General features: G+C 39.0%; 1 protein-coding gene and 1 long non-coding RNA gene across 4 annotated transcripts; one reads left to right on the top strand and one right to left on the bottom strand.

The window, feature by feature from the left end:
- The first annotated feature begins 3472 nt into the window (after positions 1-3472).
- Positions 3473-26701, top strand: LOC109146995. Of its 3 annotated transcripts, none has more exons than XM_019294642.1 (26): positions 3474-3780; positions 3873-3937; positions 4411-4663; positions 4876-4942; positions 5132-5282; positions 5802-5969; positions 6273-6368; positions 6446-6655; positions 6733-6834; positions 7284-7514; positions 7632-7712; positions 8708-8794; positions 8894-9079; positions 9166-9324; positions 10926-11018; positions 11280-11351; positions 16948-17065; positions 22743-22915; positions 23741-23825; positions 24265-24402; positions 24716-24822; positions 25400-25477; positions 25550-25645; positions 25928-26023; positions 26110-26293; positions 26410-26701. In XM_019294642.1, the coding sequence occupies exons 1-26, from the start codon at positions 3603-3605 to the stop codon at positions 26562-26564; spliced, it is 3429 nt and encodes a 1142-aa protein (XP_019150187.1). In that variant the 5' UTR covers positions 3474-3602; the 3' UTR covers positions 26565-26701. The 3 variants fall into 3 exon arrangements, with proteins under 3 accessions (XP_019150188.1, XP_019150187.1, XP_019150186.1); XM_019294641.1 differs by having other exon boundaries at positions 5129-5282; XM_019294643.1 differs by lacking the exons at positions 26110-26293; positions 26410-26701 and having other exon boundaries at positions 3473-3780; positions 5129-5282; positions 25554-25645; positions 25928-25983.
- On the bottom strand, positions 23153-23482 carry LOC109146996. The gene is made up of 2 exons (XR_002048539.1): positions 23304-23482; positions 23153-23234 (listed from the first exon to the last, which is right to left on the bottom strand). It is a non-coding gene; the product is annotated as an uncharacterized LOC109146996 (long non-coding RNA).

Here is a 26701-nt window from a genome sequence, read left to right as displayed (position 1 = left end):
AAGATAGGTGAGAAAGAAATGCAAAGTAAGGGGACGAGACACGGTGATAACTCAGAAAGGTATATATAGGATGGGGGTTACGAGTAGAACGTGTACCTTTTCGAACAGCAATAGGTGCCTCAGTGAGATCAGCGTCAGATTGCAGTGGAAGTGGTGGAACTGCAGCCGGAGGATCGGACAGTACTGGCAAGTCACTAGGGACCTCAGGAACTGCAGGGCGAGGACGCCGGTGATAAACCTGAAGGGGCGGGTTAAGAGGAGTCGGTTGAGCTGGAGGAACAGTGGACTGGACAAGAGGAAGTGGACCAAGATAAGGTACGGGGAGCACCTCAGAGACAGGGATCGTGTCTCCTGATGAGGACTGGAAAAATGGTGTGGACTCAATAAAGGTGACATCTGCGAACACAAAGTGACGCTTTAGTGCTGGAGAATAACACCTATAACCCTTTTGGACACGGGAATAACCCAAAAAGACACACTTGACTGCTTTAGGATCTAATTTGGATCGACCCGGAGTCATGTCATGAACAAAACAAACACACCCAAAAACACGAGGTTGAATAGGGAAAGGATCAACAGAAGGACACACAATGGAATATGGGGTGTCATTGTTAAGGGCAGAAGATGGCATGCGATTGATCAGGTAACAAGCAGTAAGGATAGCATCAGCCCAGAATTGGGAATGAACATGGGAGTGTAACAACATAGTACGGGCAATTTCTACTAGATGTCTATTCTTACGCTCAGCCACCCCATTCTGCTGAGGTGTGTAAACACATGACCTTTGATGCAATATACCACGAGATGTCATATATGACTGAAAAGGATGAGAGAGATATTCTTTAGCATTATCACTATGCAAAACACGAATGAGTTTGCCAAATTGAGTTTGTATTTCAGCACAAAAAGTTTGAAAAATCTGAAACAATTCAGAACGATCTTTCATAAGGAAAACCCAAGTGCACCTTGAATAATCATCAATAAAGGTTACGAAATAACGAAAACCCAAAATAGAGTTGACACGACAAGGACCCCATATATCTGAATGAACTAAATCAAAGAGGGACGCAGCCCGATTATTGACTCTTCTCGGAAAAGACTGACGTGATTGCTTTCCAAGATGACACGACTCACAATCAAAAGACTCAATAGACAGACCTGGGACCATCCGTTTTAGTTTAGAGAGACTAGGATGACCCAAACGACTATGAATAAGTAAAGGAGACTCTGTAGAGGCAGAAGCAGCAACATCACCACCCCGCATGTAATAAAGGCCCTGTGACTCATTGCCGGTGCCAATCACCTTCCCCGTATTGCGATCCTGCACAACAACCGAATCAGCACAAAAGGTTATGGAACAATTGAGAGTACGAGTAATTTTACTCACAGAGATAAGGTTGAAGGGACTGTTAGGGACATATAAAACAGACTCCAAGGAAAAAGACGATATAGGGGAAGCCTGACCAACACCAATTGCTGGTGTTTGATGACCATTAGCTAAGGTGACCATGGGTAAAGTCTTAGACTTAGACACATTATGCAAAAGAGAAAGGTTACCGGAAATATGATCTGAAGCACCTGAGTCCAATATCCAAGAATTTGGAGTATTGGCGTGTGAAAGACAAACTAAAGATGAAGTACCAGCATTAGGTGTGGAAGATTCAAGGCGGGATGCTGCTTTAAGTTGGAGATACTCTTCATATTCCCTAGAGGTCATCTCAACTGGGGTAGAGGTTGGCTCATGAGTCTGACTCTCGGATGCAGCAGCCTGGACCAGATTAACAGAACGGGGAGGCCGACCATGTAACTTCCAACAACGATCTTTGGTATGACCATCTTTGTGGCAGTATTCACACCGAGGACGTTTGCCACGACGACTACCACCACCACTAGATGGTCCAGAAGGTCCTCTATCCACAGCCCGAGTAGCTAGAACTGATGATTCTCCAATAGGTTCAATCGAGGGAGTTGAGGCAATACGGAGCAGTCTGGCAGCAGCGTCAGTGTAGGTAGGCACACTAGGACTGGATAGAATCTGATCACGTATGTGAACCTGGTCAGGCCGAAGGGTAGCCAAGGTCATCACCATAAAGAACTTATCATACTGCTTCATATGACTATCTGACGTCTCCTGATACGGAAGTAAATTATGATACTCCTGCTGTAAAGCTTCCATCCGACCCAAGAAATCCTGTGTACTCATATCAGCAGTGGAACGGAAATTAAGCATATTAGATACAAGGGAATATAGCCTTTGGATATCATTAGTATACAATGACTTAACTTTATTCCACACATCATAACAAGTGTCATAAGACTTGTAAATAAGATATAATTTAGGGTCAATGGATTGCCACAACATATTGCACAATAACGCATCTGACTTCTCCCAATCTGATTTCTTCGATTCTTCAATTTCCCCAACCTTTTTGATTAGATGATCAGACATCCCCTGGCCTTTGAACCAGAGTGTCACAGAAGCGGCCCACGAAGTGTAGTTTTCACTCCCAACCAATTTGTCCATAGTAATGGTGGGATAAGAGGTAAAGGAAGCCATAGAGATTACCCAAAAAGGAAAAAAAAAACACACTGTCTGTTTTTTTTTTTTCCTGACCGGCGGTGGCCGGAGAACGGCGGCGGCGGGCGGTGGCGAGGAAAACAGTCAACACTCCCGGAAGTGCCTCGTCGAGACGAATCCAACGGCGGTGGCGGTGTCGCGATCGGAGGCCGGAGGAGAGAGATCTGGCCGGAAAAGTGGGCGGCAGTCCAGCGACGGCGGCGGCGCGTGCGGCGGAGATAGGCGACCGGATTCCTGCTGTAGGCTCGCGACGACGGTCCGGTAACCCCTGTGGTGTTCGTTTGGAAGAAAAACACCAGGTGGACGTCGGAACAGTGAAACAGTCGCGGCGGCAGAGTGGCTCCGGCAGCAGCAGCGGCGGCGGCGACGGTGGGAGGGAAGAAAGAGAATATTTAGGGTTTAGGCTCTGATACCATGTGAAAGTATGAAGGGTTTCATCTATTTCTTGACATAGAACTGTACAGATTACAATAATTTATACTGAAAACTAGCTATAACCTAATGGGCCCACTGTAACGGGCCTAGGGTTTCAACAATATTAAAGATTTACTAACATCTATCTCCTTTGTTAAACGATCAGCGAATCGGATTGCCCACCTATTAGCACGTGAATCCCTTTAATCGTAGGGTTTAGATTGTATGTCGTCCCCCCTTCTTTCATTGTTAGTTCTTTATCTGCAAACCTTTATTAATGATATCGCTTTTATCCTAAAAAAAGAAAAAAAAGTTCAAGAGAAAAAACATTAAAAAAAAAAAGAAGCAAATTCGACCTCCAAAGTGAAAAATGATTAATAAATTAGTTACAGCTGGTCAGAGGAGGAGGATAAAGGGAAAAAGTCAAAGAGCTAGGACTTCGGCTTTTATGCTTGTCTTTTGGCGCTCTTGAGTCTTGATTAGTGATTACCCCAGTCCCTAACGCGGCGCATGCCTCCATTTCCTTTCCTTTTTCTCCTTCTTCCTCTGCATCCCTAGCAGCTCAGCTCGCCCAAAGCTACAGCTCCTTCTCTTTCTTATGTAAAATTCGATGGAGGGCGCTTCCCTGCTGCAACAGTACCGCCGCGATCGCCGGAAGCTTCTGGAGTTTCTGTTGTTCTCCGGCCTTGTTAAAGAATTTCGAACTCCTTCCGGTCCCACCGCCTCTCTCACCCACGTCAATCTCGATGCGCTCAGCATTGATTATGTTCTCGAATGTATTCAATCCAGTAAGTGAAATTCAGCTCTTCTGGTTTCACTTAAAATTACTGTTTTCTGTTCATTTTTCATATGTAACTACATACATTTCTTTTACTTTTAGGTGGAGTGATTGATATTTCTATAGCGACTAAAAAGTATAGGGAAGAACTTCACCATCCAATCACGGTAAGTGCAGTATCAAATTTTTATATTGTAAGTTCTGTTTTTCATGAATGAAATTGAAAATGGTTTGTACTTTGAGTTGAAATCAGTGCTGCAGCTAGTTATGGACTATTTGGTTCATAGTTATATGCTTGAGATGTCTTTATGAGGATTGAAATAATTCTGTATCAAACTGGGTTTGGAGTTTCAATGTTAATGCATGCAGTGTGAGCAAGGTCATATAGCGTTTTTCGTTCCTATTTTCCTTTTGACACGGAGGGAGCCTCCAATCTCTCCAAAATCACACTGACACAGTAAAATATGAATAACTTTATCATTACATGAGATGCATTTTACATTTGCTTAATGCCTTTGTATTATACTCTTGATGGTAAAATGGTGAAGTCTCAAATGTTTCGTTCCTTCTGTCTGTTAAGGAGGATTTCTTTGTTCACTGGACTAAATATGTGATATTTCTTATTCTGCCTTTATTGCAGATGCAGTCGCGCTTTGGGGATTCATATTTTCTTCTTTCAGGTGCAGAAACAACTGGTTCTCCTCCTAGGCGGATGCCACCTCCTGTCACGGCACACAACTATAACAACAATTATACATCACGTGGTTCTGATCTCTCAGGTTCTCTTTCCAGTTATGAGTATGAATTAAAACGTGCAACCTCTGAATCAACAAGACCAGTTCCAAGGAATCAAGTTCACATCCTTAAAATTGGATTACCTACCTTACAAACAGGTATTCTCATTGTGTGTATTTATCACAGCAAGCAAAAGCTAGAAAATGATAAATGAAAATAATTCATTTTGTATTACCACATTTCTCTGTGGTTCTGCTGAGAAGGAATGATGAGTCTATGTAGCGAACATATAGTGCTTATGTTCAGCATTATTTCTTTCCTATTCATATATTGTCTGAGTAAACTGATATAAAGTTTGGGATCTCTGAAGGATTATCGGATGATGACTTGAGGGAGTCTGCTTATGAAGTATTCCTTGCTTGCATGGTGTTCTCTGGGTAATTACTCATTCATATTTTATTACATCTGTATTTATATGCTTGTATTTGAACATTTTCATTTCTTTCTCACCATTCAGAACTTCAGCATACCAAAAATCTCCTCTTTCTCTATATGCTTTGCAGTTTTGTGTTGTGATCTCTTTTACTCTGCTTCTTTTCTCAAAGCTGTATTTCTTGTTCTAGTAGGATTGAACTTCATTTGAGTGACAATAGAAAGAAAGAGAAGAGCTCTAGATTTCTGGCTGGGTTGAAGAATAAAAGGGGTAAAAGGAATCCAATATCTGATTCACCTGATAGACAGTCAGAGCTCATTGACATATTTCGCTCACAGATGCAGGCATGTAATTGCATTTTTAAAGAATTTTCTCATTTATTCTATATGTAATCAACCAAAATATGTTGTTTGGGGATATTAAGGAAAGTTATAATTTTCAAATGATGTACATAACCTAAATGGGCTTTTGGAACAAAAATTTGCTACTTAACCGTTTATTTTTAATTTAATATTTAATATTATGAAGACTAGGGGCTCCTTAGGGGTTATAAGTTTAAATTCATGATGACTGCTGTGAATTATTTTGAGTTATGAATAGGGTGAGACTTGTTACAACATATACTTTTCAAAATTTGGAGTCCCCTACTTGGGTCTTTGGCTGAAGAAAAGTTTCATTTTCCAATTGAAGAGTGATTGCTTTGGAAATCTATCTTGTTTTTATGCCTTTTAAAAAGGTGCAGAAGTTAGACGCAGACAGCAAGAGACAGCCGATGTCTTACCTATATTTTTTGCTTTCAAATTTGTTGTTTTCTTCCTTACTTCCTTTGGTTGCTGGAATAACTAACATTTCTTCTTCACTAGATCTCAGAAGCCATGGACAGCCTTATTCGACAACATTTGGCTTCTTTCGCAACAGGGAAAACATTGGGGCAGGTTGATGTTCCTCAAATCTCACTTGGACTGTTAAATGGAATGCTCAAGTCTGATTTTCAGAATGAAAAGTCATATATCCAATGGAAGAACAGACAAGTACTGATTATTCTTGTGCCATGTTATATTACTAATTTTGCTCCTTAAAAGTTGAAACTATCAATTCCGTATGATCTAATGAGCATGTTTGTTCTTAGGATGGCTCTAGATAGCTATTTTTGTCAACAGAGTGTCAGTAAGATGTTGAGTGTTGTTATCTGTTCATTTGATTGGACAATTTGCCTTTGGTGTTGCATATAAATTTATCTTAGTAAAAATTTCTATGGTATAGGTCAATATATGATCTAAGTTATTTCACTTTCTATGCTTTGTCTTTTTTACTATCAAATGGTTCTATTGTAGGCAAATATTCTTGAAGAACTTCTTTCTTCTGCTGATTATGTCAATAATGAAAAGCAATCAGTTGAAGCCTTGGTTGAAAGAATTAGAAATTCTGAGGTACATCTGAATATCACTCACTTTTTCTTGATGAGAATATTGTTCAGTCAAATTAAAGAAATTTGTTTGTGTTTCAGGATTGGGGCACTAGGGTGTCTCCCTCTGAACGCAATAGGGTCGTATTAGCTATTAGGAATATAGCATTGACATTATCAAGTATGCCACCTAAGTATGGCATTCAAGGTGAAAATTATTATTGGAGTGCTGGTTATCAGTTGAACGTTAGAGTTTATGAGAAGCTACTGCTTGGTTTATTTGACATTCTTGAAGATGGCCAGCTTATAGAGGTATATAATTGGTGTATCTTCATCTGTGTTATTGAATTTATGGCGTTATTTATATTTCTGATTCTGAACTATTTCAGGAAGCTGCTGAAATCCTGATGCTCCTCAAGTCAACTTGGTCAATGTTAGGCATTACTCAGAAACTCCATAATGTGATGTATGCATGGGTGCTTTTTCAACAGGTAGACATGCTATGCATTTGAATATTGTGTTGGCTAAATAGTTTGACAAATTTATATGTTCTACTTCTACACAATTTCTGCAATGCCAACTGCTAAGCAAGAAAATTAGGCTTAGTTCTTCCTGATTGATGTGGCCCCCGTCATTGAGGATTTCACATTTATTTACTTCTATTTATTTATTTGTATTATGGATGTAGTAAAATGTCGTTGTTTGCTGCACTATTAATATAACATGGTATCTCTTCTGTGCTTGGATGTAATTATTTAGCTATACGTGTTTATTGTGGGAAATGCTCATTATTTGTGCTCTGAATGTTTTATTAATATCCTCACTACACTTTTGGGCACTTGTAGTTTTGGGGATGCAGTTTGATATCATCTTGCTTGATGGAACTTAATCTATCTCAAGTTTTGATAAGATTTCTGATGCATTTTCTTGCTGATTAAAGTTTGTTGGGACAGAGGAGGCAGTACTTTTAGATTACTTGATTCATGAAATGCGGAAAGTTCTGTCTGCTGAAGATGAGGACCAGAAGGAAGAGAACTATATAGAGAGTCTATTGTGTTTCACTACCTGCAATGGGTGTCAAACAAGATCAAATTTGATACAATCTACTATTTTTTCCATTAGTCTCTGGTGTGACAGCAAGTTGCAGGATTATCATCTGCATTTTACTAAGGTCATCTCTTTTGCTTGGTTTGTTTCCTTCAATGTCATTTTTGTACGGATGTAGTTGGTAACTAATCTCTTTGTATGAAAGATTTTCCTGCTGATATGATTTTTGTCTACTTTTCAGAAACCTACTCTACTCAAGGGGGTGATGAGCATGGCATTGGCAATTGGGCCCTATAGTTTTGATTCATGTGACAAGAACCAGGTAGCATTACTGATTTAGATAATTAGGTCCGTAAACCTCATAATGTAAAGTGCTAACTCCACAGAAGGGGAGAGAACATGACAATATTAAATCATTACAGACATGCAACTGCATCCTATACATCCCCCTTCACCTCATTCCCCAGAAGGGTAAAGTGCTATTCTTTTTGCTAGAAGTATAACTCTTTTGTTTTTTTCCTTTGGTCAACTGAATTCCTTGATCTCCATGTTTCTGAACTCCTAGCAAGCTTTTCACATTTGCTTCCCTTGCAGAAACCACGAAACTTTGATTGCCTGCTCTCTGAGCCTAACCTTGGGTCAGTGAACTCATTTTTTACTTTTTGGATGGAGAAGTAGTGTCATTAGGTGAGAGGCAAGAGAACTCTTATCAAATTCATTATAGTCTACATAGGGGATTAAGGTCTTTTGAATTGTAACCACCAGGGCTTTTTCCTGAGAGTGGTTTCACTCATTGTCTGTGTTGCCATTACTAAAAGTTTTATTGGTTGTGTATGCCTCTGTTGATATTTGTAGCAGCTCCAAAACAGTTCTATGTTCAAGGCATTGGCCCAAGCTTCTTAAAAAAATGGTCTGCCCATTTATTGTGAACAATTTCTTTGAGCGTCTGATTCCCTATAGACTGTAAACTTTGGATCACCCAATTCTTTGAGAATCAATCTATTCTTAGTACCTTTGAGAAAACATTAAGCCATGCTGCTGGCTTTGTGCACAGCTAATATCTTCTCTTTTGGTCAAAATTTTGTGACGGCCGGGGCCGGGCCCAGCATTTGGAAGATACCTGCAGCTTTGTTCCTTTGATGCCAATTTCATCATTTAATACCAATAGCCAATAGTGAAGTGTATTGATTGCTAAATATATAATATGACTTCTTTGTTAACAAAAAAAAGTATTATGAGTTCTTAGCATATAGCAGACATTGCAAGCTGTTAGACTCTTCTGTGGTTAGTTGCTCCTAAAGTTCCTACTTGTTGCAGTTCACAGATTTTGATGCTTCGGATCCTACTGTTCATAGGAAGGTCAAAGATTATGTTGAGAGTTCAATAGAAGCTGCTTGCAGGAGGGTATTATATGAATTGATGTGCTAATAGTTTTTTCTTTTCTTTCTCTGTCAACCAATTAATTAATGTCAAAAAGGTTATGTTCTATCTCAATGATATCAGGTAACTGATGCCATAGGTCTTGGCTGTAAAATAGATAGGATGCAACCTTTGGCATTGCTTGCAAGTGAACTAAAGTTAATTGCTGAGAAAGAATTGACTCAATTTTATCCAATTCTCCGACAATTTAGTCCCGAAGCTGGGATTGCTTCAGCCCTGAAATTTCACAAAACTTTTGGTGAAAGATTGGTAAACTTTTTGAAGTACCTGTTTTTTGTCTATACTAGCTTGGCAGTGGTTAGCTGTATGATGCTTGTTTTCCCCTTTCTGTATAGGAACCATTTCTCAATGGTGTGACGTGCCTTTCTGAAGGTGTCAGGGAGGTGCTTACTGCAGCTGCTCTCTTGGAGGATTGCTTGTTTCAGCTTTACTCTTTGGGCCAAAAAGAGAGTGGGCTACATTCCCCATGCATCAAAGGATTTGAATATTATAAGGTTTCTTTACTATTGAAATTGCTATATATATATATATAAATTAGTTCTTTACTATTGGTGGAACATTTGTTGAGGCAAATGTAGATTTTGAGACATAAAATTGCTACCTGTTCCATGTAATTCTATGTGAACATGCCCTCAAAAGAATGATGAGAGTGTTGCAGCTTCCCATCTGGTTTTGACTTCTGATTTGCTTGGAGAATTTGTGGGAGGTGGTAGGTGTTTAAATGACATCATTGAATTTAGAGGTTGTTCAGTTGCAACCTTGGGGGGATTGGAGGAATATTCTAGCCTGACATTCATAGTTTCTGGACTTAGAAAGCACCTTACAATCACATATTTGATTTTGGGGATTAAAGGTGGGATATTCCACCCTGGACTATGCCTTCTCCAATTCTGCAGCTCTTAAAGCTCTCAAGCTGAAATTGTGCAGATATTATCACGTATACATATACAGAGAAAACCTGAGTAAATTCTCCTTGGCATCAAAGTTCTGCATTCATTTGCCACATATAGGAGAATGCAATAGAAAATTCATGGAAAAGCTGTGCAAGTAAAAAGATAGTGTGGAATCAAATTGTAGTCCTCCATTGATGATGTTCATTGTACTCACCAACACATTGCTCCCAATAATGCCAATATTATAGTTTTTAATCGAGACAAGGAATAAAGTAAATTAATTTCACAAATGTGTAACTTCAAAATTTAAAAAGAGGAGTGGCTTTGGGCTGCCTTTGTCAATTGTGATGATGGTGGGGATTAGGGCTGAGATTAAGGTTGAAATCTTCCGAGGTTGTGATAACTTTCCGCAAAATCAACTGGCTATCAGTTTGGGGATTGGTAGGCATGGGGTTGTTTCAGAGCCAAGAATGGAAAAAGGTACAACCAAAAAAGAGAAGAAGAGAAGCAAATGATGACCTAGGGCATCCTTCTATTTATATATATGGAGGGAGCAGTTTGGTCATTTTTCCATCCTAGGCCCCAGGGTCAAATTCCAAGCTGAGATTGGCCAGTTAAATTTGGTGATTGTTATTATGACCTCGCATCATTATAAATATTTCTATAATAATGGCTTGGCACTTTAGCAGTTTGTAATGCCCATTCTTTTGACAATTTAGTTTTTGTTACAACTGTGTAAATAACTAAATATTAAGGTATAACCTACCATTTTTTATAAGCACAACCTAGAAAGAAAAGATGGGACTTTATCGTCTGAAACTGTTGAATTTTGCTTCTACTCTTCTAGTATAACCAAAGTATGAACATGATTGTTTTGGTTTATGTTCATGATTTTAAAGGATTATAAAGTTGTAATTTATCCTATCTTACTGGGGTTTGTACTGGGTATTGTTGTTTTTTGTTTAATTGTTTCTATTGGATGAAAAAAAAAGGATCTGCAAAAATCCGGTGGTTCATTATAAATTGTCTAGGACTCCACTTCAAAAGCTTTAATTAAGAAAGTGGTAAACATTTTAAACAATGAATTCTTTTGCAACTTATTATGTGCATATTTCCAGTTATTGCCGATGGTGCTTTCTTCTGTTAACTTCACTGGAGTTAGATTAATTTGCTGTTATCCCACCTCCCTTTCTTTCTGGCAGATTGGTGAAGTAGCAAGGCCAATTATTCTTGATTGGATAATTGCTCAGCATGCACGGATCCTTGAATGGACTGGTCGTGCCTTTGGTCTTGAGGTTTGTATTTCACCTGAAGTAAAGACTGACATCTGACAGAAACTCTATCTGCTGTAGGCATGCACCAAGTCTGTAAAAGTATAGTTATGTTCATGAGTTGCTTTGGTAGAGTTTGACCTGTAGGAAAGTGTAGCATTTTGCAAATGTTATCTTGGATATATTTCCTGTTTATTCACTTCATGATTCCTCTTACTCAAAGTATGTTTCTTAATCTGTATTAAATACACTGTTGATATAAGCTATAGACTGTGATACTTGCAGGATTGGGAACCCTTGTCGTATCAGCAAAAACAAGCAGCTTCTGCAGTAGAAGTTTTTAGGATCATAGAGGAGGTATGCCTTTCTCTATCACTTTGGCATTAACTTTCTCTTGTTCTCGAATTACATATAAGAATGGTATTTAGAGCTTAGGCTTCTTGATTAGCTCTTTGGAAATGTTGTTTAAACTTTTGATTTGAAATTATTTCCAATCATCTGCCTTTTAATTCCAATGTTTGAAATAAGTAGCATAGGCTCCTTGTTGAGAAGAGTTTTATTAGTTATAATAAAGTGGTTTCTGTTAGAAATGAATAGACAAGTATGTGAAGGGTCAAAAGTAGGTGAACAGACATGGATGTGAAGAGGCATAGATAACCCTCCCTCTTGTATATATAGGAGTGTCTCATACTTGTAGAAACACACAGTAAACAGAGAAGAAGAGAACACAGGTCAGTGTTCATAGGCCTTCTTCATTTTAGCATTCTTCATGGTATCAGAGCGGGTGAGAGTGAGAGTGAGGTAGTGGGCTTTGCTCGGAGAAGGAGGACGACGCCGAAGATCGAGTCGCGACGTCACCGGAGCAGCCACGCGCCTCCACACGCCACCGCCACCCACTGCTCGCCGACTCACGCGCCGGCGCGTGAAGGATTTTCCGGCGACCATCTTCGCGGGCGATCACACCGGTAGGCTCGCCGTGAAGTGTAGATTCCATCTGGGTGGAGAGGAAGAAGGTTCGAGCGACTCCATATCCTGAGAGAGAGAAGACGAACCTGCGGACTGCGGTAATATTGTCTGTGTTTCTTTGTTTTACTGCCAGGGTTATTAGATACTGGAAGGTCAGTACCTGCGAACTGACTTCAGTGCTATTGAATCCCTTTCAAGTTTTTTTTTTGGGCACTTACAAGTTACAAATTATGGCTGAAAACAAAAATATTACAGTTGTGTCTACCCCGTCTAAATTAATTGACGTAGTCCTGGCTGCTGATGGATCTAATTTTGCTGAATGGAAATTTTTGGTCAAAATTAATTTAGATGGAATGGGTAAAGGTGACCATTTAGATAAAGATTGCCCTCCAGATGATAAGGAGTGGGAGGCAAATGATAAAGCGTTGTTATCCCGGGTAATTAATTGTATTGATAGGAAAGTGATCTTATCAATGCAACATTGTACCACGGTTAAAGCAGTGTGGGATCTAGTGTTTGAATGGTTTAGTGGGTCAAGTAATTTGAGAAAACTGTACCAGCTGTCTCAGGATGTCTATCGTCCTAATAAAAAAGGTCGAGATCTACGGGACTACTATTATGATTTCAAAAGTTTAAGTGAAGCTTTGTGTACTGCGATGCCTATTACAACTGATGTAAAGACAATGAAAATACAACGTGATCAATTAATTGCTTTTAGCTGGATTTCTGGACTTGACAAAGAATATGAGGTTCTTAGGTCACAATTGCTGGGAAACAAGGAGTTAGGATCTTTGGATCAAGTATTCTATCAAATACAGAATGCATCAGTAAGTACTGATGAACCTCCCGAGAAGAATGTTTTTATATCACAAGGAAGCAACAACGAAGGAAGTACGTTTGTGTCGTAAGGGGGGTACACTAACGGAGGGTATAATAGTCGAGGTGGAGGTGGTCGCCATCGAGGACGTGGAGGAAGGGGCCGTGGAGGAGGTCGTGGAGGACCGAAGGTATGTTTCAACTGTGGAGATCCAGGACATTTCAAGAATCAGTGTCCTAAACCACCCAGACAACAGAGATTTGCTAACACAACCTCTGGCCCCGGAGGACATATGGTAGTTATGACAGATGAGGAGTTAGCAGCATTCAATCAACTGAAGGTGTATTCTTCTATGCAGTCTCCATCTCAGTCTCCGTCCGATCAACCGCCCTCTTCTGCAACCCTGGTCCAAACAGGTAATCCTGTTGCATGTGTATCTTCTTCATCTACACAGTGGGTCATTGACTCTGGAGCTAGTGACCATATGACAGGTAATTCTAATATTTTGTCCTCATATTCTCCATCAAACCCTGGGGCTATGGTTACTTTGGTGGATGGGTCATCTGTTACAGTTTTAGGTAGAGGTAGTGCTGTTGCAACCTCATCATTACCCCTATCATCTATATTATACCTTCTAAAGTTTCCCTTTAATTTGCTTTCCATTAGCCAAATCACACGGACTTTGAATTGCTTTGTCTCCTTTTTCCCTGGTTATTGTTTATTTCAGGATCTTTTGACGAAGAAGATTATTGGTAAGGGGAATGGAGTCGGAGGACTATATGTTTTGGAACAGTCTGTATCTCCGTCCAAGGCCATGTTGAGTGATACCTCTCCTTTTCAACTACACTGTCGGTATGGTCATCCATCACTGTCAGTCCTAAAGAAGTTGTTTCCTAGTTTAGAGTCATTGTCTACTTTGCAGTGTGAGTCGTGTGAGTTTGCTAAGCATTGTCGGGGTTCTTACCCTCCTCATATCAATAAAAGAGTACAATCGATATTTGATCTTGTTCATTCTGATGTCTGGGGTCCTTGTCATGTCACAGGGAAGAACGGGTTTAGATATTTCGTAATATTTGTAGACGATTTCTCTAGGTGTACGTGGTTATACCTTATGAAATCTAGGGATGAGCTGTTTACTAATTTTTGTAATTTTTGTGCTGAGATCAAAACCCAGTTTAATAAAACTATTAAGTGTATACGGAGTGACAATGCACAAGAGTACTTCTCCAAATCTTTTTCCACTTATATGAGCCAAAATGGGATGGTTCATCAGTCCTCGTGTGCTTATACCCCTCAGCAAAACGGAGTTGCAAAAAGGAAAAATCGTCATGTGTTAGAAGTAGCTCGGGCAATTTTGTTTCAAATGAAAGTGCCTAAGGTCTTTTGGTCTGATGCTGTTCATACTGCATGTTTTCTGATCAACAGGATGCCCTCGTCTGTCCTTAAAGGTCAAATTCCTTATTCCTTGGTATATCTGACGAACCCTCTTTTTCATCTCCCACCAAAAATATTTGGGTACTTGTTTTGTCCAGGATATCCGTCTTCAACGCAGGAAACTTGATCCTAAATCACTTAAGTGTATATTCCTGGGGTACTCACATACTCAAAAGGGTTATAGGTGCTATTCACCTGACTTGGGGCGGTATCTAGTGTCAGCTGATGTAACTTTCTTTGAAAATATGGTGTTCTCTGGGGATGTTGGATCGTCTGGGTATGGGTCTATTCCAGATAATGACTTCCTTACATATACTATTACCATACCAATCGAGTCTGTTTCTAGGCCCCCCATTACACAGGTTTATACTCGACTGCCGAGAGATGCAGTGGCGTCGCTTGAACCGCAAGTGAATACTTCCTCCTTACCAGAATCTTCGTCAAATGATCTGGATCTTCCCATTGCCCTTCGTAAAGGTAAACGTCATTGTCAAAACCCTATTTCTTCCTTTGTATCTTATGATCATTTGTCATTGTCATCTCGCATCTTCGTATCACGTTTAGATTCTGTGTCAGTTCCAAACACTTTGAGTCAGGCTATAGCTCATGATGGGTGGAGACAGGCAATGGAGGAAGAGATGGCTGCTCTTGAGGACAATCATACTTGGGATTTGGTACCCCTACCGTCCGGTAAGACTGCAGTTGGTTGCAAGTGGGTTTATGTTGTGAAAATGAATCCTGATGGATCGGTGGCTAGACTTGAAGCCCGTTTAATGGCAAAGGGGTATACACAGACTTATGGTGTTGATTATACAGAAACATTCTCCCCTGTAGCTAAGATAGCTTCGCTTCGTATCTTTATTTCCTTAGCTGTGTCTAATCATTGGCCTCTATATCAGCTAGATGTCAAAAATGCCTTCTTGCATGGTGATTTGGTTGAGGAAGTCTACATGGAGCAACCTCCTGGGTTTGTTGCTCAGGGGGAGTCTGAGAAATGTGTAAATTGAAGAAGTCTCTATATGGCTTGAAGCAATCACCACGAGCTTGGTTTGAGAGGTTTAGTAGTGTGATTATTGAGTTTGGTATGCAGAGGAGTATGTGTGATCATACTGTCTTTTTCAAGCATACTAATATTGGATGCATTCTCTTGATTGTTTACGTTGATGATATAGTAATCACAGGTAGTGATGCAGTGGGGATTGAAGCTCTTAAATCCTTTCTCAAAGAAAAGTTTCACACGAAAGATTTGGGAGTGTTGAAGTATTTTCTAGGTATTGAAGTTGCTCGCTCTCGAAAAGGAATATTCCTTTCGCAAAGGAAATATGTGCTAGATTTGCTTGATGACACTGGGTTGTTGGGATCAAAACCGTGCGAGACCCCTATGGAGCAGGGTGTTAGACTTGTAGCTGGTGAAGGGGAGGCCTTTGACTCTCCAGAGAGATATAGGAAGTTGGTGGGAAAGTTGAACTATCTTACCATTACGCGTCCGGATATTGCTTTTCCAGTCAGTGTGGTAATTCAGTTCATGTAAGCACCTACGCGAGCTCATTGGGAGGCAGCAGTTCGAATTGTAAAGTATCTCAAGAATGCACCCGGTGAAGGCATTCTATATGCTAATCATGGACATATGAGAGTTGAGGCTTTTTCAGATGCTGATTGGGCAGGTTCGTTGAGCGACAGGAGGTCTACAACAGGATATTGTGTGTTCATAGGAGGTAATTTGGTTTCTTGGAAAAGCAAGAAACAGACTGTTGTGGCTCGGTCCAGTGCAGAATCTGAGTATAAGGCGATGACTCACGTGACATGTGAGATAACTTGGGTGCACAATATGTTGAAGGAGGTTGGTATGGAGGTGATGAAGCCTATACGTTTATGGTGTGATAATCAAGCTGCTATACACATTTCAAATAATCCAGTATTCCATGAGCGTACCAAGCATATTGAGGTAGATTGTCATTTTGTGCGCGAAAAGATTCAACAAGGCTTAATTTCTATGGCTCATGTTCGTAGTGGTGAGCAACTAGCTGATTTGTTCACCAAATGGCTCAGTAGGGACAGGGTTGAATATATTTGTAACAAGCTGGGCATGCTCAATATCTATGCTCCAGCTTGAGGGGAGTGTTAGAAATGAATAGACAAGTATGTGAAGGGTCAAAAGTAGGTGAACAGACATGGATGTGAAGAGGCATATATAACCCTCCCTCTTGTATATATAGGAGTGTCTCATACTTGTAGAAACACACAGTAAACAGAGAAGAAGAGAACACAGGTCAGTGTTCATAGGCCTTCTTCATTTTAGCATTCTTCAGTTTCCAAGTTAGATGCATTTTCTTGATTTTCTAGATTTCCTTCATTCATGTGTTACTAAATTACTGGTTAGTATTATTGTATACACTTGAGCATCTAGGTGTTTTTGGCGTGTTCCTGTTTGTTTGTATCCGTGCTTTCAGATTGACATACTTAATTGTTTATATCAAAGTCAAATGCATTTTCTTGATTTTCTAGATTTCTTCATTCATGTGTTACTAAATTACTGGTTAGTATTATTGTATACAGTTGAGCATCTAGGTGTTTTTGGCGTGTTCCTGTTTGTTTGTATCTGTGCTTTCAGATTGACATACTTATTTGTTTATATCAATTTGACATGCTTTCAGATTGACATACTTATTTGTTTATATCAATTTGACATACTTTCAGATTGACATACTTATTTGTTTATATCAATTTGACATGCAGACTGTGGATCAGTTGTTTGAGATGAGAATTCCAGTGGATATTACTCACTTACAGGCTTTACTATCTATAATATTTCACACTTTGGATGCCTATTTGCAAAAACTGGTTAACCAGTTAGGTATTAATTTAAATTATATTTGCTTTTGTCTGTCTTAGTTTAATTTAGTTTCTGATTTAATTATTTAGTCAGGATTACCTTTTAATCCACCCATGTTTTCTAAGGGATTATTACATGTGGCACCTTAGTGTTTTACCTTTTAATCCACCCATGTTTTCTAAGGGATTATTACATGTGGCATCTTAGGGTGCGTTTGCGAACCTGTAAAATGACTTATGGAAAATGTTTTTTGGAAAATGAATCATTTTCTTGAAAATATTTTCCTTTTCGGTGTTTGGCTATGCAACGTAAAACTGTCTTTGTGTGTTTGGTTCATTTTCCATAAAATGAGCAGGAAAATGAAAAGAATTAAATACTTAAAAATTTTAATTGTTTGATATTTTTGATAAAATCCTTATGTGAATAGCACTCATAAGCCGTGTAGATAATTTTGAATGTCTATATATATATATATATATAAATTGATTCTGGTGCGGGTGAATGCCTCAGGTGCGGTTGTGCGGTTTAATCTTAGCCATTCATCTCGCTTAAATCAACGTCTGTTACGAAAGTGAAGAGAGAATTTCTAATGTGCTGTTATATATTATTATATCAAACTCTCATAGGAATAGAAAATACAAAGTCCTATAAATAGGTACTAGAAAACTACGAATAGGAAACAAGTTTTCATATGTCCTTCCTAAAACCTTAAACTGCCTAATATATAGAGATTCTATATATCAAATATATATTCCTTAACACTCCCCCTCAAGTTGGAGCATATATTTTAATAATGCTCAACTTGTTACACAAATGAGTGATAACCCAAAATAACTAAATAACAAATAACTCAAGTCCATTTAGGACACTCCTTTGACCGAATAAGCTTGAGATTGGATACTCATACTCCCCCTCCAACGAAAGCTTCGAACGCCACGAATCCCACGAACAATGGGTGAACACAAAGTGACCGAACAAGCTTGAAATTGGATAGTCCCCCTGAAACGAAAGCTGTGAACGCCACCAATACCTACGGATAGTTGGGTGAACTCAACGTGGTGGACCGAACAAGCTTGGGATTGAACCCTCCCCTGAACTAGAAAGCTTGGACTCCACCAATACCGCAACTCCGGGTGAACCAAAAGTGGACTGAACAAGCTAAGGACACACAAAGTAAAGAAGACAAACTCCAAACTGGAGGACACAAATTCTTTACTAGCAAAAGGGAAGTATCTTTACTAACAAAAGGGAAGCATGCTCCAATCAACGAGCATAAAAAAAGGAGAGACAACACCAAAACGAAAGGGGAGATAGGACTGAAACAAAATAAACAGCATCAAAACGAGACAAACTGACCGTAGAACAAAAGTCAATGGTCCAAATTAAGTCCAGAACCAAGACAAACAGACTTAGGCGACCCAGGAACAAGTTGACCAAAACGTTTTTCAGTCGTTGGAGGAACCTCACGCGCCGGCGGCACGTGAGGCTCACGCGCTAGTCAAAATGTGACGACAACGAAACGGGAAAAAAAAATTATTGTAAAGGCTCAGATACCATGTTACGAAAGTGAAGAGAGAGTTTCTAATGTGCTGTTATATATTATATCAAACTCTCATAGGAATAAAAAATACAAAGCCCTATAAATAGGTACTAGAAAACTACGAATAGGAAACAAGTTTCCATACGTCCTACCTACCTAAAACCTTAAACTGCCTAATATATAGAGATTCTATATATTAAATATATATTCCTTAACAACGTCCAAGATTACCAAAAATTTTTTTAAAAAAAATGCGGTGGCAATTTTGTATATATATATATATATATATATATATATATGTGCACTATATACTATATCATAAGTTAGGTATAGTATATAGTAATGTATACACTCTACAATTAGTGTATTGGAAAATGACTTCCCAAAAAAAGAAGGGGAAGTCATTTTCCTCCAAAACATACATATTTTCCTTTGACTAAGGTATCATTTTGCATTGACTTCATTTTCCCCTTATTTGCCAAACACTAAAAACCTAAAAAATATTTGCCAGAAGTCATTTTACGGGTTTCCAAATGAACCCTTAGTGTTTTATCTTAGTAGAAGAATCGCTTGTCTGGTAGTTACTCCTAATTTGCATTTTCCTCCAAAACATGCATATTTTCCTTTGACTAAGGTATCATTTTCCATTGACTTCATTTCCCCTTACAAACACAAAAAACCTAAAAAACATTTTTCAGAAGTCATTTTACGGGTTTCCAAACGCACCCTTAGTGTTTTATCCCAGTAGAATCACTTGTCTGGTAGTTACTCCTAATTTGCACTACTTATGCCTTACTTTGAAACATATTCTTTTCTCACTTCTATGCTAATATTCTGGTTTTTGTTGCTCGCTAAGCTAGTAATGTTCCAAAATAAGCTAGTAGCTTCTAAATTTTTTTTTCCTATCTTTTATCGTTATTATTTTAAATAAATGACATTTTTTACCCATTAAAACCCTTTGGCCTTTTCTTTTCTTATTTAATTTTGGGAAAAAAAAAAGACATTTTATTTTTCAATTACTCCATAAGCTTTACTAGATCACGTGGATTGTTACAAAATGAACCTCATGAGGTTATTTATACTTATCCCACGTTCTCAACGGACGGTAGAGATTACTTGATTGTATGACTATGATTATATCTCTAAAATCTTCTTTAAAATTCTATACAATCATACGAGTTCTATAATGTTCTATAAGATTCTATAAATCTCTACACTCCAAAATGTTAAATTTTAATATGTGAACAAACTTATTTAAATTTAAAACTATTTAAATTTTATAAAGATGTCATTTTTAGTCTTTTTACATTTATCAACTCCTCAAAAAGCTATTTTTACCAATCACTTTTAAACATAATCAGCTAGTTTAACAACTCTTCAGTTTTCAGCTTCTAGCTTATAACTTTTCAGCTTTTAGCTAGCTTTTCATCTAGGTTTGCCAAACATAGCCGCTGTCATCTCATGGGTATTTTACTGCCATGTTAGCCACCACCCTCTGCCACACAGACTAGCTGGCATAATTGTCATGCAGTAGAACCTGTCTTTTAGTTTTATGTGAATATTATCATCCCCTAAAATGTCCTATATCATAGTTCTCCACTTTTTTGAGCCATCTGAATTCTGTGGTTTACTTTATATATAAACTCCATCAGTATTCTATCTATTTAATATAAGCTATAAGCTATTGGCTTCTAACAGTAGATGTCCATAATTCCAACATTGATGCACCATTGCCAATTTGCACCTATTTTAACCTTGAACATTATCCTTGAACATATGCTTTGGATAAGTCTGCCCTTGGGAACTATTAATACATATGAAGGATTCTTCGTTCTTTTTATTGATGAGAAAGTGTTGATGAGGATTGGATTAATGAATATAATCGTTAACAGAGTCTGTACAATAATGATATAGAAAGATAGACAGAGAGTCCTAATGGACTACAAATATAAGAGTCCTAATACCCCCCTCAAACTCAAGGTGGGGCAGCCGCAACATTGAGTTTGTCTCGCAGCCAGCTGATCCTTCGTAGAAATAAAATGAACCTGAATCTCTTTCTTGGTCACCTTGTCACGAACGAAGTGGTAATCAATCTCCACATGCTTCGTCCGGGCATGAAATACCTGGTTTGAACACAGATAGGTGGCACCCAAGTTGTCACACCAGAGAGTCGGCGTAGAAGCCGGCGGGAAACCAATTTCTCTAAGCAGCGAAACGAGCCATGTAACCTCAGCCGAGACATCAGCCAAGGCCTTGTATTCAGCCTCAGTAGAAGAACGCGCCACCAATTTCTCTAAGCAGCGAAACGAGCCATGTAACCTCAGCCGAGACATCAGCCAAGGCCTTGTATTCAGCCTCAGTAGAAGAACGCGCCACAGTGCGCTGCTTCCGACACGACCAGGAAACCAGATTGCTACCCACATATACTGCAAAACCACTCGTAGACTTCCTATCATCCAGATTGCCGGCCCAATCCGAGTCAGAGAAAGCATGAATAGCAGTAGAGAAAGCATGAATAGCAGTAGACAAAGACCTGCGAACACAGAGACCAATACCAAGAGTACCTTTAACATACCGCAAGACCCGTTTCATCAGACTCCAATCAGCCGTGGTGGGAGACTGCATGTGCTGACAAAGCCGAATAACCGCATAAGATAAATCCGGGCGAGCCACAGTCAAGTACTGCAACGCACCAGCCAAACTACGGTAGTGAGTGGGATCTGCATAAGGAGTGGCGTCAACATCATCAGAACGGACAACCGAAACCGGGGTCGAGACCGGTTTGCAGTCCACCATCCCGGCACGCTTAAGAATATCCTGAATGTAACGCCGCTGAGAGAGCAGAACACCATCAGAGAGCGGCACAGTCTCAATACCAAGAAAGAAAGACGGGGCCCCCATATCCTGAATCTTGAACTCCGTTGCCAACTTGGCCACCTCGTCCTCGGCCACCACCGCCCGAGCCACCACTGCCCGAGCCACCACGCATCTGCCCACTGCTTACGCGACTGCCACGACCACGGTGAACTGCCATAGCCGCCGGCGAACCAGAATCACCTCCACCAGCCGCACAAATCCACTCCTGAGAGGTCAAATAATCCGAAAGCTCGGACAGCGTCACCGGAGACCCACGCGTCAATGGAGCAACGAGAGGACGGAGCTCCGGCCGTAACCCACGGAATACATAAATGTTTTGATCGTCGAGGGTGATCGGACGTCCGGCCAGAGCTAAATCCTCCACAAGCATCCTTGCACGGCCGAGATAATCAGAGACGGAAGATCCTCCCTGCGATAGCGCCTGCAACTCGCCAAGAAGCCGCAGTGCACGAGACCGTGTCGCCGACCCCAGTTCTTGCTCAATAGCCAGCCACAAAGCACACGACGTCGACCGGCCAACCGCCATATGCATCATCTTATCAGACAACGACGAAATCAAAAGAGACAAAATTGCTTTGTCCTGTCGACGCCACTGGTCAGAAGCAAAAATCGACAAACCAGAAGCTGCAGCACCGCTGCTCTTCGCCGTGGACTCCACCGGCGCAACCGCCACCGGACAGGGCATGGTTCCATCAACAGAGCCAAAGTAGGCCCTGGCCTTCCAAGAACGGAAGCATTTGAGTCCGTTAAAAAAGATAATTGTGGACAGTAAGTTTAATTGAAACAAAATGGTGAGCCGAAGAAAGGCTAGGGTTCGGGTGAATAGGGGTGGGAGCAACCTCGGACACAGTCCGTTCGGAAGAATCACGAACAGAACCGCCATTATCGTCTCCCAAGGTTGCCATGGAGCAGACCTGGATACTGATACCAGATGAGGATTGGATTAATGAATATAACCGTTAACAGAGTCTGTACAATAATGATATAGAAAGATAGACAGAGAGTCCTAATGGACTACAAATATAAGAGTCCTAATAGTGTTAAGATATTCTATAGAGATGTCATGATTTTTTTTTTTTTTAATTTTTATATTTGGCTAGTATTATAATTTGAATGTTGGTCAAACATGTCTCCAACATCGTGACATGATTTTTATTTACCTATAGGGCTTGTTATTCCACCTTCAAATAATTATTACTTTATTTCTTCTTATTTACATTTCTTGTGTTTTGTCAATGTGAAGTACCTTGGATCTCAGTTTGAACTCTTTTTATACTGCAGTTGACAAGAGTAATCTATATCCTCCTGCTCCTCCTTTGACTCGTTACAAAGAGACAACATTTCCAATAATTAAGAGAAAATTGACAGAAGCTGTGGTTCTTGACAATGGAGTGAATGATAAGTTGAGTCACTTGACAGCATCCAAACTTTGTGTCAGATTGAACACCCTTCAAGTGAGTGTAATTCTTTCTTCTGGTAATTTTTAATATGTCAAGACACTGATACTTTATTGTCTATATTACCTCGTTTTAGTTGTTGATTTGTGCAAATGACAGATTTTTCTCATATACCGCCAACAGATTTTTTTTTGGCGGTATATGAGAAAAATCTGTCATTTGCACAAATCAACAACTAAAATGTATGTTTTTGTTTCAAGAGGCTTCTGTGAGCATGTGGACTATTCTTAAGAGCTCTTTGAAATGCCTGCATTGAATTAAAAATGTTAAACTTAAGAGGAACACATGACTACACATCATATGATGCAATAATGCTCTCTCTCTCTCTCTCTCTCTCTCTCTCTCTCTCTCTCTCTCTCTCTCTCTCTTATATGACTGAATTGACTATTATTTAAGAGCTCTTTGAATTGCCTGCATTGAATTAAAAATGTTAAACTTAAGAGGAACGCATGACTACACATCATGTGATGCAATAATGTTTTTTTTCCCTCTCTTTTATATGACTGAATTTTAAACTTTTCTTTAGTAAAAGAAAGGAAAACAATTACCTTTACTGTGAAGTGAGATTTTGACATGTTTTTTCACCAATAGTTCAATACTGGGAGTAAACAATCAGAGTTTTTTCTACTTAAAGAAAAAGAAAAGAATGGTACGTTAATGAATTAGAAGAGTTCTTAAAACTTCTGAATCATTCAACTTTTCTCTCTAGGATGCTTTCTCTGCCACTATAATACTACCTTTCTTAAACCTGTTCTTCTCATTAACTTCTATCATTTAATTTTGTATCAATATTCTTTTTTCGTACCTCGTTTCTGAATGCAGTATATACAGAGACAAATTGCCACTCTTGAAGATGGTATTCGGAAGTCTTGGTCGACCATAAAAGCTTTTAGAGATCAGATGTGCTGTAAGTTCTGTCTGTAAGATTGTAGAGTTTGAACAAATATTAAACCTGTATAGGTACTTCTCTATATTGCTACATGAGTTTGCTGTAGTAGTTTAGTTAAATGTTGACCGTAATTGTTCTTTGGATTGATCCATATGTATGCTGCAGTAGTTTTGTTTGATGAAGGTTGCCAGGTATTCTAGATCTTACATCTAAAACAACTAAACAAGCGATTTTTAAGCAGCTTGTATTTAGGCAAGACACACACACACCAAGTCTTTGTCAAGTAAAAACTACTTTCTGTCTGAGGTTAAGTGTCTTCTAAAATGTCAGTCTACTAGTCGAATAATTCACTCCTATTATGATTGAATTAAGTATAACATTGAGAGCAGATGAATTCTGGATGAGGCTATTCATTTGAGAATAATGACTTTACTAATGTTCATTCTCCTTCCTCCAGCTGAAGGGAATTTTCCCGAGTCTTCAAATGGAATTTCAGATATGTCCGATGAGTCAATAGATGAGCTTTTTGCAGCCACCTTTGATTGCATAAGAGATTCTGCTACTAATGCTATCCGAAAGACTTGCGATTTTTTAGGTAAGCTAACTAGTAAATAAAAATTTAGATGGTTCATTTCTTATGGTAGGAATAGATTATTAAAGTATTATACGTGTAACATCTTTTCCCCTTATAAACCAAAAATAAAGATAAAAGAGAACCTAAAGCTTCTAATTTTGATATAGCTCCACAATTTTGTTTCTATGCCATCTCAGAGCTTTTGAAGGCAATCTGAGCTAAATAATGTCAAAAAATATTTAAGACTTATTATTTTTCAGTATAGATTCCTTGTTTTGGAAACCTTAATAGTTGCAATGACAATTAGTCTTATTCTTCTTCACTTAAATTTTAGGTGCCAGAGTTGTGTTTTGGGATCTCAGGGAGCCATTTGTTTTCCATTTGTATCACAACAGTGTTGAAGGTGCTCGGCTGGAGAGTATACTTCCACAGTTTGACAGTGTAAGAAATTTAGAAATTTCATCTTATCTCTCATTTGTGTACCCTGTTGAAACTGAAAAGGATAAGAAAATGTTAGAGAAAATAACAAGGAAGTACCTTTATTGACTGTAAATTGAAATTAAAAAAATAGGATTGTCACTATGACTTTCCGCAACCAGAGTTTTAGGCTCTTGCCCAACTACTAAAGCTTGAAGACTAAGGAATGTTTTCCTCTCATCTAGAGATTCTAATTTATAGTGCAAAGAAATAAATAAATATAGAAAAGGAGATAATTGTGTCTGATTTATTCTGTCTAATCCCTTAAGTTGCTCTTTCCCTGATATGTGCATTCTGATTTTCCTGATTTCCATTCTTCCGTTCATTCCTTTTTTTTTTTTTTTTTTTTTTTGCCTAATTTCCATTCTTGTATACATTCCTTTTATTGCATGAGTAAAGTAAACTACTCATTCCTTTGGGTGCGTATCAGAAAATACCATAACTCGGTTCACTGGATGTGTGTGTGCAAAGGCATCATGATTTCCAAGTTGAATGTTAGGATTATCCTGGATTGTCTCACTTCGGGTTTTTGTCATTGCAGATTCTCAATAATGTTTGTGGTTTGATTGATGATGGACTTAGAGACCTTGCAGTTTCAAGTATTTATAAGTCATCCTTGGTATAGTCTTTACTCCTACAAACTTGCGTGTAATGATTTGCTTTCTGGTCTGACTCTGTATTCCTTGCATAGGAAGGTTATATTTGGGTGTTATTGGATGGGGGCCCTTCACGTGCATTTTCTAACTCAGATGTTCCAATAATGGAAGAAGACCTCAATATGTTAAAAGTAAGTTCACTTTGCCGTTACATTTTTTTTGGTCTGCCTTCTTTATTTATATATATATATATATATATATATATATATATATATATATATATATATATATATATATATATATATCTTTTATAATCCTGCAAGTACATGTTGCAAGTGAAAAGGGGGAAAAAGTTGTTTACTCTATAGACTATAGTAGCAAACGCGCCGAACTGCTCAAGTACATCATTGTGTGTCATCATCAACTGTAATAACTGTGCGCTTAAAATAAATGTTTATTTCTTTACTTTTTAGGATTTGTTTGTCGCTGATGGAGAGGGGCTTCCCCGGTCAATCGTTGAGAAGGATTCCAAAATTACGCAACAGATCCTAAGCTTGTTTTCCCTCCAGGTTTAGTCGTTTAGAATGGACAATTCTTTGCTCCCACATTAGCAGGTTCGGGTTCTGATTTTTGATATTTTCCTTCCGTTGTGTAGGCCGACTCTGTGATAAGAATGTTGATGACTTCTAGTCAGCATATTTCAGTAGGACATGGTGCACACAAAAACGGATCAAGGAATGTAGGAGATGCCCAGACTTTAATGCGTGTATTATGTCACATGAAGGACACGGAGGCCTCGAAGTTCTTGAAGAGGCATTATAACCTTCCCGCATCTTCGGGTACTATTCAAATTTCTCCCACATTTATCTCATCCAACAATTTGGTTATTATATTTAGACAGATTGAATTAGCCACACATTGCTCACTACTGAAATATAACTCTCCTTGTGAGCAGAGTACGATGATAGCACATCAGAGGAGTCCGGTTTTAATTCGCCTCTGATGGCGGATCTTCTAAAGCGAAGCGCATCACTACACTTGTCTGATAAAGGCAGCAGCAGTTTCAGATCCATCAAGAAAAAATTTCACGAAGCGACATCCGCGTGGTGATGACTCACAACCTGTCAATCTCGGCACTCTAGATACGCCCGTTCGCACACTTTCCAGCTAGAGTTTTGGAAATGGCTGGTGAGTGATCTGCTGATTGCATCTGTTTGGTGCAGAGTCAAAACCCCTCTCTCTCTCTC

This window comes from Ipomoea nil, unplaced genomic scaffold (assembly GCF_001879475.1).
Source record: "Ipomoea nil cultivar Tokyo-kokei standard unplaced genomic scaffold, Asagao_1.1 scaffold1956, whole genome shotgun sequence".
NCBI classification, from domain to species: domain Eukaryota; kingdom Viridiplantae; phylum Streptophyta; class Magnoliopsida; order Solanales; family Convolvulaceae; genus Ipomoea; species Ipomoea nil.
Note: the sequence above shows the minus strand (reverse complement) of the source record. Positions and strands in the feature narration are given on the sequence as shown.